We start from the raw sequence: 16,035 nt of genomic DNA, 5'->3' as shown, positions 1-16,035 counted from the left end.
GTCCCTTGTTTAAGGAGAAACTTCTGGTCCCAGGATAGGACTGCACTAATCGTACATTGACAAATGCATTAATGTCTTTTGAAAATTTCCTCTTTATTCCTGTACATCGCGTACATAAACTATGTGCATCTTAACAAGCATTGGGTTTTCTACTAAATGTACTGAATAATCGAGACGTATCGAACTCAATAGAAAATCGCATTTCGCTGTAATGTTATAAAACTTAACTCTCCTTTAAAAGAATTGTAATTTATCCATTGTGTATGATAGTTATACCAATATACAAATTTTACATTTCCAATGATTTTAGCTTTGATATCTTTATAAATTATAATGATAGTCATTTCCTCATGAAGTTGTAAACAATGTAAATATAAAGACTGGGAATTCCGTGAGGATCCGGGTTAGAATAGGTCCTCAGTACCCCTTGCTTGTCATAAAAGACGACTAGATTGGGCAGTCCTTCGGATGAGACCTCAAAAACCGAGGCCCCATGTCACAGCAAGTGTGGCACAATAAAGATCCCTCCCAGCTCAAAGGCCATAAGCGCCAAGCATAGGTCTAAATTTTGCAGCCCTTCACTGACAATGGTGACGTCTCCATATGAGTGACAGATTCCCAAGCGGGACATTAAACCAGTGTTTGAAATTAACCATAGACCGAGTCTATGTCAAATTGCACCGGTAAATTAACCATAGACCGAGTCTATGTCAAATTGCACCGGTAAATTAACCATAGACCGAGTCTATGTCAAATTGCACCGGTAAATTAACCATAGACCGAGTCTATGTCAAATGGCACCGGTAAATTAACCATAGACCGAGTCTATGTCAAATGACACCGGTAAATTAACCATAGACCGAGTCTATGTCAAATTGCACCGGTAAATTAACCATAGACCGAGTCTATGTCAAATTGCACCGGTAAATTAACCATAGACTGAGTCTATGTCAAATTGCACCGGTAAATTAACCATAGACCGAGTCTATGTCAAATGGCACCGGTAAATTAACCATAGACCGAGTCTATGTCAAATGACACCGGTAAATTAACCATAGACCGAGTCTATGTCAAATGGCACCGGTAAATTAACCATAGACCGAGTCTATGTCAAATGACACCGGTAAATTAACCATAGACCGAGTCTATGTCAAATTGCACCGGTAAATTAACCATAGACCGAGTCTATGTCAAATGGCACCGGTAAATTAACCATAGACCGAGTCTATGTCAAATGGCACCGGTAAATTAACCATAGACCGAGTCTATGTCAAATTGCACCGGTAAATTAACCATAGACCGAGTCTATGTCAAATTGCACCGCTCTATGCCAATTGTAATTGGAATAGACCAAATTGTCTATGCTGATTTTCTAGGTTTAAAGCAATAGAGTTATCCCAAAAGTCGACGTCTGATAAACGTTATGAGGAAAGGAGAACATTGTTTATGGAAATTTAAAGAAAATGTGCTTTCTAAGTACATAGAAGAAAATAAGTGTTTTAAATTTGAGTTGTTTTTTTTTCAATGTTGCAGTCTATGTCAATTTGATGAGGTCTATGTCATCTTGTTTTGGCATAGACCCGTGGTCTATACCAAGTTTTAAACCAATTTCGAACACTGTTAAACAATATACAACCAACCAACCAACCAATAGAAATGAAAGTAAAACGAAGATATAGAAAATAAATTTCTTTTTTCAAAATGCAAAACTTCAATCTCTGAAGTTTACTATGCTTTCAAAAGTTTACTATGTTTTCATTGTAACACGATAAGATTGAAAAGATTTCAACATAGATCTTTCATTTTTTATACAAAGTTAATTGATGATGAAAGAAATACACGTATACATTTTCTGGTTTTGAGGTCACATAAATACCTTCAATCCAAGTCTAATGCATGTAAGGCACGATATTTAGGGCCCCGCCATATGGTGGGTGACCTATAGTAATCACTCTCTGTCCGGACGTCTGCACATCGGTCTGTCCATTGGTATGCATTAACTTAAGTTTCCTTGAGATGAAAAATTCATTGAATTTCTTTTCTGTATTCCATCATTACTGTCATGCCTGCCTCTAAAATATTTTGAAAAATTTAGAACATACAGCTTTCATATTCTACAGAAAGATAGTTGTTTATTAAAGGAAGACACCTACAGATTATGGGGGGGGGGGGGGGGGGGGGGGGTCTGTCTGTCTGCATGCCCGACTGTCTGTCTGTCTGTTCATAAACTTTTCACATTTTCTTCTCCAGAACCACTTAGCCAATTTCAGTCAAACTTTGTATAACTTCTTGGGTGAAAAGTATTCAAGTTTGTTCAAATGAAGGACCTGCCCTGTTTAAAGGGGAGATAATCAAGAAAAGGCAAAAATATTGTGGGGTAATTTAAAAATCTTCTCAAGAACCACTGGGCCAGAAAAGTTGAAATTTACATGAAAACTTCTTGATTATAGTGTAGATTCAAGTATGTTCAAATCATAGCCCCTGGGGGTAGGGTAGAACCACAATAGGGGATCAAATTTTTGCATGGGAATATATAGAAAAAATCTTTAGAAACCTGATGAATCATATTGATATGCAAACATTCCCAAGTAGTGCAGATTCTAGTTTGTTCAAATTGTGACCCCTACCCTCTATTTTTTGCGGGTAGTGTGGGGCCACAATAGGGGATCAAAGTTTTAGATAAGAATATTTAGGAAAACATCATTAGAAATCTTCATCTCAATAACAGCAGGGTCGTGAATAGTCATACAAGCATCTACAGGTAGTGATATGCATTATCAAATATGATCAGTTGATGCAACCTGGGGGTAGGGAGGGGGTCACTAACCAAAGTAGTTCACTGTGCCTTCTTCTGGAATTATATGGTTGTACATGGTCAGTTGATGCATCTTTTGGGAGGGGGGGGGGTGAACCAAAAGTAGGTCACTGACCTCATTTTTGAATTTTATTGAATTTTAGGTCACTGGCCTCCAATCTGATTAAAATTGAGAAGCGGGTAGCAGGTTCAAAACAGCTAATTTTAATTAGCTTGTGTGGCCTCCTGGAATTTTATAGCTATACATTCTTAATGTAGGTCACTGTGGCCTAATTTTGGAATTGCAAGGACAGTATCACAGCTTGTAACTTCAAGCATGCAAACATAAATATGCATCCTGTACATGTAGCTGCAGACAGGCAAATCATGTACCCTAGCAGTGCTTTATTTGCTCATGAGGTCATAGGTCAAGGTTACATCAGACTACACCAAGAGCTTTCAAATTCTGTACAAATTAGTTGATCCTACAGTTGAAGATGGAAATGCAGATTTGGAAAAAGAACATAATCCCCCCCCCCCCCCCCCCCCCCCCCCCCCCCACCCCCCCCCCCTCTCTGTCATTACAAACATTAATGAATCGTGTCATTAGCACCAGTACATGTAATTAGTGGTGTTCCAATCATCGATTATAATCGAAAATCAGTCGATTGTTGGCACATTCTAAGCGCTCTGTTATGGAAATTTTATTCCAATTATTAGTAATTGGTTTTTAGATTTTTGTTTTTCTTGACGACTTTAGTTTTTGAAATATTCCTGCCATGACCTATCTATTAACTTCAAAGTTTTGTTTATCGTAATGGCGGTGGAAGTGAAAGGCATTAGTCTATATTCATACCCGGGGAATAAAACATGTTCACACGGTCTGATGGACGTACTTTTCAGACATATAAACGAAGGACCATCCATCAAAAGAGAATCTCGATACAAGCAAAGCCATGTGTGAATTACTTAGATAAAACCGCTTTCAAATGTCACTGTGGTGTTCTCAATTGGTGACAATAGATTTGTTTTTGTTATTTTAATAAATTAGATTTCTTTCCTTATTTTTCTTTGCTGAATTTTCATTATATTTTAATTATGCCAGAGCATCATAAGTTTTTGACAACACGGGGAGATAACTGAAGCAATTGATATCCGTTTTTGGTGCGTAAACCCTTCTAAAAATCGCATTGGCTTTTCTTTAAGTAATTAAATTATGGTAGTAAAAGAATAACAAATACACACAGAAAATATTCATTAACACTCTCTCAGAATAATAGAAATAACACATAAAACGTAGAAAATATTTATTTACACTTTTTCAGTAGTTAAATGACTTTATTATAGAATTTCTAGATGTCCAATTATAATCAATTCTTAGTGACAGTAAACCAATCATCGGTTATGAAATTCTCAGCAGGGCCCTTCTTGACTGAGTCAGTCTTCTAGTGTTTTGATAAAAGCAGAAAATTATGATTAAAACAGCAAACTTCATGTTATTGTTGTTCTGGCATGGAACACACACACACCATTAATATAGCAAATATCTTTGATCACAAATTTTCAAAGTCATTTTAAAGTACTATCCAAGGGAAGATCACTCTAAAGCATAGAAAAGTGCACATACGATATTTATGGCACGCCAAATTCACAAAAATTAACTAAACCTAGTTTCACAGTTGATAAACTAGGTTTATCGACTGTAAACTATAGTTTACGAACTGTAAACTATAGTTAATGATTCGTTAACTATAGTTTTCATCCGTAAAACTATATTTAACGGTTGTAAACTATAGTTTACAAATGCTAATCCAAGTTTATCTGTCTTTAAATAAACGTTAACAATATATTTTGCTGATAAATACAGATTCACATTTGTAAACTATAATTTACATTCGTTAACTATAGTTCACAATTGTTAATCCTAGTTTCACAAATTGTGATACTATATTTATCAGACTTGTAAACCGTAGTTTACAATCGTGAAACCGTATTTATCAGATAAATTATGTTTTGCAATCGCTAATGATTGTTTTCATTGTTAATTATAGTTTATGCTTGTGAAACATAGATTATCTGTTAACTATGGTTTACAGATGTGAAATGTAGATTAATGTCGTTAACTATAGTTTACAGTCTGTAAACTATAGTTTACAGTCGATAAACCTAGTTTATCAACTGTGAAACTATGTTTAGCTCATTTTTGTGAATTTGGCGTGCCATAGATATTTCATCTGTCGTTTGGGAAAATAATTTCAGTGTCAGCGCAACCCTATATTTTTCATCTAATAAGAATAAATGCCTACTTTTTATTTTATGAATATTTAGTTAATCTTTTACAGCACAACTATTTATTGATTGAACTATCATGAGAAAGTACACTGGGAACTCTTCAGTGTGGAGTGAATAAAGGATCCTTAACTACGAATATAAATACACAGTATATATATCAGGTTAAAGTGCTTATGCTTCCAGTGCTTTTCTTGCAATTTAGATCAAGTAGGTGATAATTTTTTGTTTCATTTCTAGCTTTCAATTGCACCTGTTCTTACTAGGGGAAAATACTCAAACTCTTTTTCTTTTCTGATTCAACCTTTAATGGATTGTTCATCAATTGTCTATTCATCAACCGTTAATGCTTATAATTTCCTGTAGGTAGATTTAATGTTTAACTATTTTCCTATTGCTGGGGTTTGTAAATAGCATGTGAATAGTGATTTAAGTGCATTTTTATTGTTGTGTTGTAAGCCTGATAGGAAATTAGGCCTGCCATTAAAAACAGGCTTTACCCTGGGCTAGAAGATTCCAGATGCGATAAAAAGATGTTTTTGTAGTGTTTGATGCTGAGAACTGGTCCAGTCAAGGCTCAGGGGGAATAATTAATCGTGTCCAATTGGTAGGTAATATTTGGAAAGTAAGAAGGACAAGAATTGAGGGACTGATGATCAATAGAGTTTTTGCAAAAGATTTATCATTAGAAATACCAAAGCTGTTTTGATGTTTGGGAATACCTGGCAAAACTGTTGACAAGTTGTCTGCTGATCAGATAACAATAGGTTGAGGAGTGAGGTAACAGGAATCCTTGAATTAAAGGTTTGTCATTAACAAAATAGAATTTGGGATTAGTATGTAACCTTTTAACTAAGTGCCCACTGACCATATGATCTTCCATCCAGAAAATTCACTTAATCTGTGTATCAGATGGCAAGAAGTGATTATATACAGGTCTTCTATTGTTAAAGCACCTATTCAGTATTTCTAAACTTTAAAATATTGATTGCTAGAGTTTGTGTGTTAAAAGGTTAAGAATTTGGGATGAAAATCGATAAATGGGATGGTTTATCAAGAGGTAAAGTTTTGGGGCGGAATAATTGATTTCGTCACTGAAGAAAGTGTGGATTCTTTCAAGGTAGATGCATGGTTCTGGTGTGGGTAATTTTTGGCAGACCGCACAACAAAAGCAGTGAAGACTTTCGATAAGAAAGTTGGTGTTGTTGGTTTAATTATCCTGATGACAGAAACGCTGGGATTAGGAGTGGCTGAAGTGACAGAGAATTCTGGGATCCACTGCCTTGTATCTGATTAACAATGATTGACAGTTGGATTTTAGAGAAGAGCTCTACTGAGGAATGTGCTTGATTTACTGCGTCTGTGAGATGGTATGTGGTTTTTTAATTGAACCACAACAACAATTTGTCAGGAGTTTGATCCATGGACATGGGTACTTGGTGTAGCTGTAGTGTTTGTGGGCCTCTGTTGTATTTGACTGGTCCCTGTCAGTGCACCAGGTAAACATTTGTTGCAGTGTGTAAGGGAATGTTCAGTTGGGACCAGACCATTCAAATTTTGGAACAGTACCAAATGATTATTTGCACAAAATCCTGTAATATCAGATAAAAGTTCCACCATATGGATTACACTCCTGTCAATGTCTGATATATCATACTGTGGGATACATTAAGGAATCTTCCCGGATAAGTGCTGGCATTTTTCATCAGTGGATAAAGTTAAATTTTCACAAAAGGAATGAAAACCTTGAAAAAATAAAAATGAGAGCAGGTAAGAATATTAAGGTTGATCTTCAAGGTGACATATCATGTACCTGTCAGTTTAAAATACAAACAGGGTAGGTACATATCAGATTTTTGGTTGTATAGATAAAAGTGCCACGCTGGTCCGAACTGAATAGTTTCACCTATATCTGTTTGATTTGTGGATATTAAATACCTTTAGCTTGTGAAGGAAAGGTTTTTTAATGGTTGGTATAGATGGATGGTTTTCTGTTTTGTGGATGTTTATCAGAAATATTTATCTCAGCAAGGTTACAGGAATCCAAAGCAATAGAAATATACCAGACACTGTACTGAGCTTTATTTCTCTGATAAAGAGGATTACATGTCAACAAAACCTGATAAATTTCATTACAACTTCTTGCTTGTATGGTGGAAATAGAACAAGGGAATTAGGAATGATGGATGATGGACAGAAATTAAATATTTGTTTGATGTCTCAGTCATAAATTTGTAAGTCTCAGGTAAACTTCTTGTTTAATTTGTAATATTATGTAGAAAAGTGTAGTATACTTGTGACCCCAGGGACCCTCAGCCCCGCCAAGTGACACCCTGGGTGCTACATCAGGGTCTAAGTCATTGCCTAAGTATCTTGTACCATTAGTTAGTGGTACTTTGAATGTATAGCGGAATGGAGGTCCTAACTCTCACCCAAGGAGACTGGTTCATTAAAGTGACTTATTACGATCAGGAAGAACTAATCCAGTGTAAGCTAAGATCCCTGAACTAGGTTTAGCAGCCACTATATTCATCGTTTTCTAATGTGGCTAATTTAACTTTTGTTCCGTTTTTAAACACATATTTTTTTTTCGTTGCTCTGGATTTTATTTTTTGCATTGAGGGAGGTTTACCTGAGCTGCTTCATGTAATCCAGGCTCATTATTTTTACGGAAATCTTAATTTGTATTTTCCAGGTCAGAGAGCGCACCAGAGAAATGGAGATGGAGAAATAATCTCATCACCTGTCAATGGGGTAGGTAGTGCACTTACTGCACACAGAACAATAGGTGGGAGAAGGCAATTTATCATATACTTTATATCAGATTTAGGCATGCACTCGGGAGGTGTATTTGTGACACAAAGAGATGCATGACCAGTCGCAGCCATTTGATGTTCAGTTGCACTTCTACAATGATCAGTTGGCACTCTTGCATGTTAGAATACATTAAGTATCGGGAAGAGAAAATTATACAACAAAAAAATCTCTTCTATGTCCTGGCATGCATTATTCCATGTTAATTAAACATTTAAAAGAATAACCATATCACTGCAATTTATGGAGCAATTCATGCTTATGGATCTAAATTTAATGGTTTTGTGTTTGACTGAGGAGATCCAATTCACCATGATAAGATGTGATGTTGGGTGGGATTTACGCAGTGAGAAAAACACAAGAAGCTAATCAAAGTGTAATTTACTGAGAGTTAAATGACAAGGAAGTGGTTAGCGATTTCTGACATTTATAGCAACCTGGTATATGTATTCAATTTGTTGTCACGTCAAGTTAGGTATGTCACAGTCTTCTCTTCATTAGGATTTTTTTATCAAATAGATGTACAGGATGTTTCAGTCTGTGGTATGTAATAGTTTTGCATTTTATTCTCACTAAGCTTTGAAGAAGGAAGAGACATTCTAAAAACAAATATGGAAGATTGTTTTTTTTTTTCTGCTTAAAAAGGATGTATTGTTGACCAACAGAATCAGAATCTTCAGTGGAAACCGATTCTTGGCCATAGAGAATTCTAATCCTAATTAATTCTACTTGGGATTGCCTTTATGTTTTTAATCTTGGTGACAGTCAATAATCTCCGTAGCAATGTTAATTAATTTTCATCATTCATTTCATTTGTTGAAGTGCTAGTCATAGAATGAAGGTCTAGCCCCAGCATGATTCACAGCTCACAATATGGACTCGCTGGTGCTGCTGTCGTTAGAGAATGCTAGAAATCTAACTGATTGGGGTATGTGTAATGGGGGATGAATCATGTGGAACAAGTCCTAGGGAGCCATTGTGACAGAGAATAAGAGGAAAAATTCAATTCAACAAGCTACAGGTCATTGATTCTTTGAAGGACTGTCTCACTAGTTGCTCTGATAAAGTCTTAATTAGCACTGAAAATAGTTTTTGGGCTGGTGAGAAAATGTCAAAATTGTAAAGACGGATAAGCTAGGTCTTTGTAAAACTGTTTTTACTTTGTATAAAGTTTGATTCTTCAGTGAGTTGTAAAAGGAATCCTTGTTTTAAGTACTTTAGTTACATGTTTCGGAGGCCTTTCTGCAGACTAACTGGTATCTTAATCTAATTAGGTCTCCATTTAAAAGTTTTATAAAATGGGTATAAAGTAATGCTTTTTTCAAATTAAATGTAGGAGTTATTATAAAAAACAAAAACCAAAAAAATCCACTAACTATACCTTCACTATAGTAAAGTACAAAATATCTTTCGAGTTCAAGTAGTAGCTCAATTACCAGGCACTTTAAATGTAGGTAGGTTAATTCATTGTAGTAAAGGCCATCAATTATTAAGGTTTCTCAGTCATTGAAAAAAAGGAACTTTAGGATTGTAAATTGAATTGCAAGGTTATTGTGTGCAAAAAATCAATGTCTTAATTAACAGAAATATTGAGTGCCAAGGATAGGCATTTGTGAGGGTTGAAATTAAGCAAATTGGGGGCATGATTTATATCTCTGAAGCTAAATAACACTAGGGGTGTTGTCAATATTTACAAGGCAGAGAAACAATTTTATTTTTTTGTCAATATCCTAGAACACAAAGCTTGGTTAGGGAGAGAGTGGTAATAAAATGTTGTTTATTGATTAGACCTTTTGACCAGTTCACTTGAAAACAAAATCAGTGGCTAGGAGAAGGAGATTTGTTGAATATTAAGCACACTTAATTGTGTTTTATGTGTACTCAGCAGCTGTCAAGCGGTTTGGTTGTTATCCATTACTTAGTGCCTTGTATTCACCAGATGTGACAGAAAACAGGATGACACTTTTCTTTGGTCACCTTTGAAAAGGAAGGGAAAAGTTACAGCAAAGATTTTTTTTCCGCATTAATTAACCTTGGATTTTCTCTGGGAAATCATCTGATATTTTTTGGTAACATTTATTGTCTGTGCTTTTCCCACCACAAAAGATGTAATGGAAGCAATGTGGTAATCGCCTGATGCTACAAATCGGCAAATGGCCATGTCATGTGGAACTGGAACCCTTCCTCATAACAACAGGTTTCCTACAGATATATACAGGTATCTGTAAGTAAAAAATTCTTCATGCGCTATAAAAATCAGGGAGATCTCTATCGATTTTAAGTGTTGGATCAAGTGAGTGTCCAGATAAGAAGAGGTGCAGTGAATAAGTTAACGTGATGACAAGTTGGGCTTGTATTGGTATGATTGAGTGGGATCTATTGTCATTGCTGTACAAAGGTGCAGACCTCCCGTGCTCCATTGTTTTGAAAGCTCTGTTCTTGTGAATTTCTTGGGTGTTGGTTATAATGGGTTCCTAATCAGCAGTAGTCATCTAAAGCTAGATGGAACTTGGTGATGACTTTGACACATTGCATTGATCATATGAAGCATTACAGTTCAGGCCCTATTAATGTCATCGTATATTTCGTTTCTCACTTTTTCAAAAATTGAATTTTTCTTTTTGATTTTGAAATACTGATACAGATTCACTAATGAAATAATCCTGGCACAGAGACTCTTCTAATCTCGTTTTCATTACATATATGTGATTAATGTTATGTGACTTTGGCTATAACTAGTACAAACAGGTTATCCAAGATTAAAAAGTACTCTATGGATCAGTAAATGTATATATCGTAGATTTAATACCTGCACAGTCTGACAAACTTACTATCAGGCTAATTGTCTGTCACTGACTGACCGATGTTTACAAATATTGAAAGGGTCAGGGGAAAATACTGGGTATTGTATGTAGACCGTATTACTCAGTAGCATTTGTGTATTTTACAAACTGTTTGTTGAGTGTGTGACGCACATTGGTACAATTTTTGTGACCCAAACACATTCATAAATTGAAATTAATTTCTACCCCCAATCTGGTATTGAGTTTAGAGGGTTTAACAAATATTTAAATCTTTTGTGTGAGATGTTTATCGAGACATTCTTCTGAATGATACACGTTTAATTGGCCATTGTCACCGTAGGTTTTTTTGGGGGATTGGCAGATTCTCATGGTTGTTAGGGAATAGATTTATTTACAAGTCCTCGCAATCATAGGTAAAATTATGGGTATGTACATAAGTAATGGAGGCAGCTGGTGATAATGATGGATTGTGGGGTAGAATCTGCCGTCCATTTTCAGAGAAATTTTGAGATATGGGACATGTACCAATATGATGCACTGGTAATTCATGGAAATTTATAGAGAGAGAGTATAACAGTAAGTTGTGAAGGACAATAAAAATCGGGAAATTTCATGTCAATTCTCCATTCAGTAGTTTAGGTGGAAATTGGATCTAAAAAGGTGCTAATGCTGGGAAGAGTCAGGTGGGTCATATCACCTGCCTATCTTAATTATTCACAGGGACAAACTCACTGGAGCTCAAATCTGATTGGCTGGTGTTGTGCTGTATTACAAAAATGATTAATCAAAGAGAACATCAAAAAATTAGGGAATATGATGCAGAGTGTGCTTACATTGTGTGGATTAATGGAGAATCAATCTGTTGATAGCATTTCTGGCACTTTCTTCCCCTGACCTTGGTTTAAAGATGTCATTCACCTGAAATTTGGCCATAATTCACCACTGATAGGATAAACAGTTCTGATAACATTCTAGATATCCATGCTTTCAAATCAGGCTCCATCCATGTGGAAATGCTATGGATTTCCCCATCCAAGTGAAGGTACAGTAAGAATTGATTAAGTGCTAGGGAGTATCTTTTCTGTAATGGATGTTTGTTTATTTTACTGGGATATTAAGATTGGCATGAAAATACATTTTAAAAAAATTCCTCATTTTTTTAAAAAGGCATTTGTAACAGAATTGGAACTGAGAATGTATATATACACACATGGGTTGTATGTTGGTGTTTATGTTTTGATTTTTTTTTTAAATTCTAGCACACATACATATATGTTAAATTGGAATTTATAACGTTGTTGTTTTGATATCCTTGTTCAATTGTGTTTATGATCATTTTGGTACTTTTGATAGATGTGTACATACCATAAACTTTACACATAGATTGCAGGTTGTCACACCAAGCAAACAGCTTTAATAGCCTTGATCTGTCTGCACTGATTATAATATATAGCTTGGAGGTGCTGTCTGTCCATTAATGTTCTCTTAAAAGCTTTCAGTTTTCAGGAAAATCTTGTTTAATATGACCCAGGGAACAATAAGAATATTGATTTTAGATAATACTTCGATGTCATAAATATTGATTTGGGTTGTGGTCTAAAATGGGCTTGTGAATGGGGGAAAATTAAAAGTTTAACACACAAAGTTACCTGGATTTTATGAAGATTGCAAGAGTTGTCTCCCTCTACACAGAGTATTCCAAACTGCCATAATGATTTTCAAGATTCAGTGTTTTGATAAATCATATTATCAGAAGATTCCATTGGTTTTCAGAATTTGATTTTACTGGATCATTTATTCAGTTGGCTAATTGATGAGGAAAAGTGTATTATTTGTGCAAGATCATTTTGAGAAATAAAGTATACTTCCAGGGTTTTATCCAGCTTTTAGATGTTCACTACCCATTTCATATTTAAGGTAGTACTCTACATCGTCATAATGGCTGACTTCCTTTAAAAACATAGATGAAAAAATCGATATCAGCAATATTTGACTTTTCCTTTTCCAGTTAGATACCTAGCCGAGTAGCTCAGTAGGTTAGAATACCGACTGCTGACCTGTAGGTCGCAGGTTCGAGTCCAGCAGGGGTTTTAAATTTTTTTCAGATTACCTTCTACTAAAACTGTATTTTTTGACAAAATAAAGTAAATTTGAAAATTTTCAACTTCAAAACATTTTTGTACATATCCTCCACTTTTCATCTACATCAAATTTCTCTGGTGTAGCACACCTCCTTAAGGGGAATTGATGAGAATGCAGTCATGAGCTTCCAGGAGAGGCAAATGGGGGTGCAGGCACCTTCAGATTATTTAAAAAATATCTCAAAATAGGCCTATGAATTGATTGATTACTCACGATTATTTACACCGTGTAATATAATTTTGACAATTCTAGAATATATAAAAATTATTTTTGTTAAAATTCTCATATAATTTGTTTAGTTTCTACAACTGAAGGGAAATTTTTACCTGTGGAAGGGGAAATATTCATTTGTTCAGTTGTCAAAGGGGGAAAGATACTCTTTACTGTTAGTAAAAAATAACCTAGATAAATCATATTAATTATTTCTCATGGTTAACTAAAGATGGATTTCATAAAATTGGCAGTTATTGACAGAACAAAAAAGTAAATTAAACATGATTTCCTTTTTTGAAATTAGATTTGTTAAAAGGAGCATTATTTTAAATTTTACATAATATCATAGAGGTCATTCTATAATTTGTCAATACTACATGCTGGCCATTTGAGGTGATCAAAGTCGTCTGCTATTGTGATTAGGATATTTTAATTCTTCCTTTATATAAACTGTAACAAGGCTTTTTAAGAACCACAATAACTAAGTGCTGGTAATCCTCTTCATTCAAAGAGATGTAAGGCAGATATTTTCTTCCCACCTGGGGGCAGGTAGATTCACGCTTGATTGAGTAGATTTGTTAGATGTCAGCCATCTTGGAATTCTGAGGTCATACCAAAAATAGCTTGATACATAAGTGGGCATGAGATAAAAAAGGAAAACATTCCATGTTAGAAGGAATTATTCATAAGTGGAAGAAAATCAGTGTTCAGAAGGGGGAGGCCTTAAGAAATCACCCTTGTGTACAGGAAGCTTTTGTCAGCGACTTCAGTTACCTGTTGATTATTTTTACCTGTGAGAGTATAAATGAATCATGTTTGATGAAAGAACATGGCTTCACGTTTCTCTTATGATAGTGCTGAAGAAGACTGGGATATTAGGAGTCTTCAGTTTGTAAATTCACAACTGGAAAAGTATCTCAACATGGTAAGAATTAACCCCCTCCTCCTCCCAAAATTTATATACAAATGTGTTCTCCAGGACAGGTGAGCTAGAGGCCTAGGTAAATAGAAAGTTGAATTTTTGAAATATTTAACGGTTACCTGAATATCAGTTGATATGAGTGTTCATTTAAAAGAATTTGAATTCACTCTGAGGATGTATGGTTATTTGGGCTATTTATTTCAAGAAAGAGATTTGGTTGTAATTGAATTTACAGACCAGGGTGACATAAATGACTGGGAAATATTTGGTTATAGGAAGAGTTGATATTCATTTATTATATGTGGTATGCGTGACATAGCTATATTCATTGTATTCTGAGTGGTCAGTGTTATTTTAAGTAGTCGCTTTGATTTGTATGTTGTGTTATGGACATAATGGACAGACAGGGACTATTCTCAAATGTGTTAATTGTTTATAAAGTACGTACTAGGTATAATAACAACCTTTCTAGACCCCCATGAAACTCAAAATTTGAAAGCTCTATAGGAAGACGAAATTCATCAAAGGGATTATGCCAAAGTCAAATATATAGTTTCACACGACTTCTCTCTGATATTTGCAGTGATTTGGAATACGTAGCATCTAAAATGACTACATAGAGTACAGCTTTGCACAAGGAACATTTTTCTATCACAGTCCAGATGGTTGAAAATAAAGCTTTGTAGAAGAACACTGCATAAAAAAAAAGTCATTTTATGTCAGAATACCAAAAATAGCGACAAAACATCTTATTTGTAATGTCATAATTCCTGTTCTACATCATTTTTAATCCAATTGTGAATAACAACTGAGTTTCATCAGAGGAGTCCTCAGAGTTGCACAAAACACACTTAATTGAGAAAAAAAAAGCGTGAATGTCAATATGAGATGGTACAGTGCTTCCCACAAACCTAAAGGAAAAGAAAAAGACACCCTGACAATTACAAAATTACAACAATTAAACTGAGACTGTCTTGAACATGAGGGATAGTTCTTGTATTCCATGCCAATAATTGAGGAGGGTAAAAACTGACCCTAAAACAGACACACATCCCCTCCAAAATCTCAAGGCTGCATTCTACAAACAAGGAATCAGACCCTCATCTCTCAGTCAGCACTTAATGGTTAAAACACGTTTTGACATTTTGCATGTCTCCAAGCATTGCTGTTACTACCTGTAAATATGATACATTACAAATAACACACCCATAGCAAATCCGCTTGATGATGAGACAGAATTTTCCGTTGACAGACAACGAGGAATTCCTCTTCTTAGTAACACCTTAGCCGCCATTCTAACATGTGCAAGAAGGGCATTTCCGTGACTGCAGATGTGCCCTGTAATTAATGGTAATTGGAGTTTAGTTTGTCATATTTTTTCAAACATTTGTGGTCTGGACTCTTTGTAGTGTTGATTCTTTTCCACTGCAAGTTGGAAAATTTAAAAAGACAAGACTGCATATTTGAAGGAAGCTTGAGAATAAATCATTTTGAGTTTGTTTGATGTAATCCAATGCTGATACTTGATATTTCCTGTCTTGAAAGTTTGTTGAATGAGGAGTTTTAAAATGCTCATGGTATCTCTGAAAGAGGTGAGCCAGTGCAGAAAATTGTATGGGAATCTCTTGGCATGGTTTGTCATTTGGAAGTCATGAAAGCTTAAACTAGCTGGCTTGCAGATCAGAATTGAAACAATCATTTAACTTTGGGAATTGAAAGATAAAATCTCTACACACTAGAAAGGATAGTTCTAGCTCTTTGTTTTGAAAAAAAACCCACATGTTGATTATCTGACTAGATAATCAATTAAATTGTTTCAGAATGTGTTTTACCAACAAAAAGCAAGGCAGGGGTTTTTGTGCATTTTTCTTTAAAGAGTGATCTGTTTAATAATGGTTGTTTACTCCAGATCATATCTAACTGACCAGATAACTAAGGTTGATGTCTTGAATTGTTGTCTATAGATGCGTATTTTTGAGCATTGTATGGCTTTTCTCTTATATTATACACATACATTCTTCATAGAGTTTCAGTGTCCTGCAGTTCTTTATGCATGA

General features: G+C 35.1%; 1 protein-coding gene across 6 annotated transcripts in view; it reads left to right on the top strand.

The window, feature by feature from the left end:
* Window positions 1-16,035, top strand: part of LOC125650359 (apoptosis-stimulating of p53 protein 1-like) — a 40,927-nt gene that overhangs the window by 13,907 nt on the left and 10,985 nt on the right. For 3 of the 6 annotated variants that reach the window (XM_048878578.2, XM_048878576.2, XM_048878577.2), the window contains exon 4: window positions 7,779-7,837. In XM_048878578.2, the coding sequence (XP_048734535.2) occupies window positions 7,779-7,837 (59 nt within the window). Of the gene's footprint in view, window positions 1-5,480; window positions 6,854-7,778; window positions 7,838-8,524; window positions 13,982-16,035 lie in introns of those variants that run through there. The other 3 variants (XM_048878580.2, XM_048878579.2, XM_048878582.2) reach the window with 3 other exon arrangements.

Source organism: Ostrea edulis, chromosome 5 (assembly GCF_947568905.1).
Source record: "Ostrea edulis chromosome 5, xbOstEdul1.1, whole genome shotgun sequence".
Lineage (NCBI taxonomy): Eukaryota > Metazoa > Mollusca > Bivalvia > Ostreida > Ostreidae > Ostrea > Ostrea edulis.
Note: the sequence above shows the minus strand (reverse complement) of the source record. Positions and strands in the feature narration are given on the sequence as shown.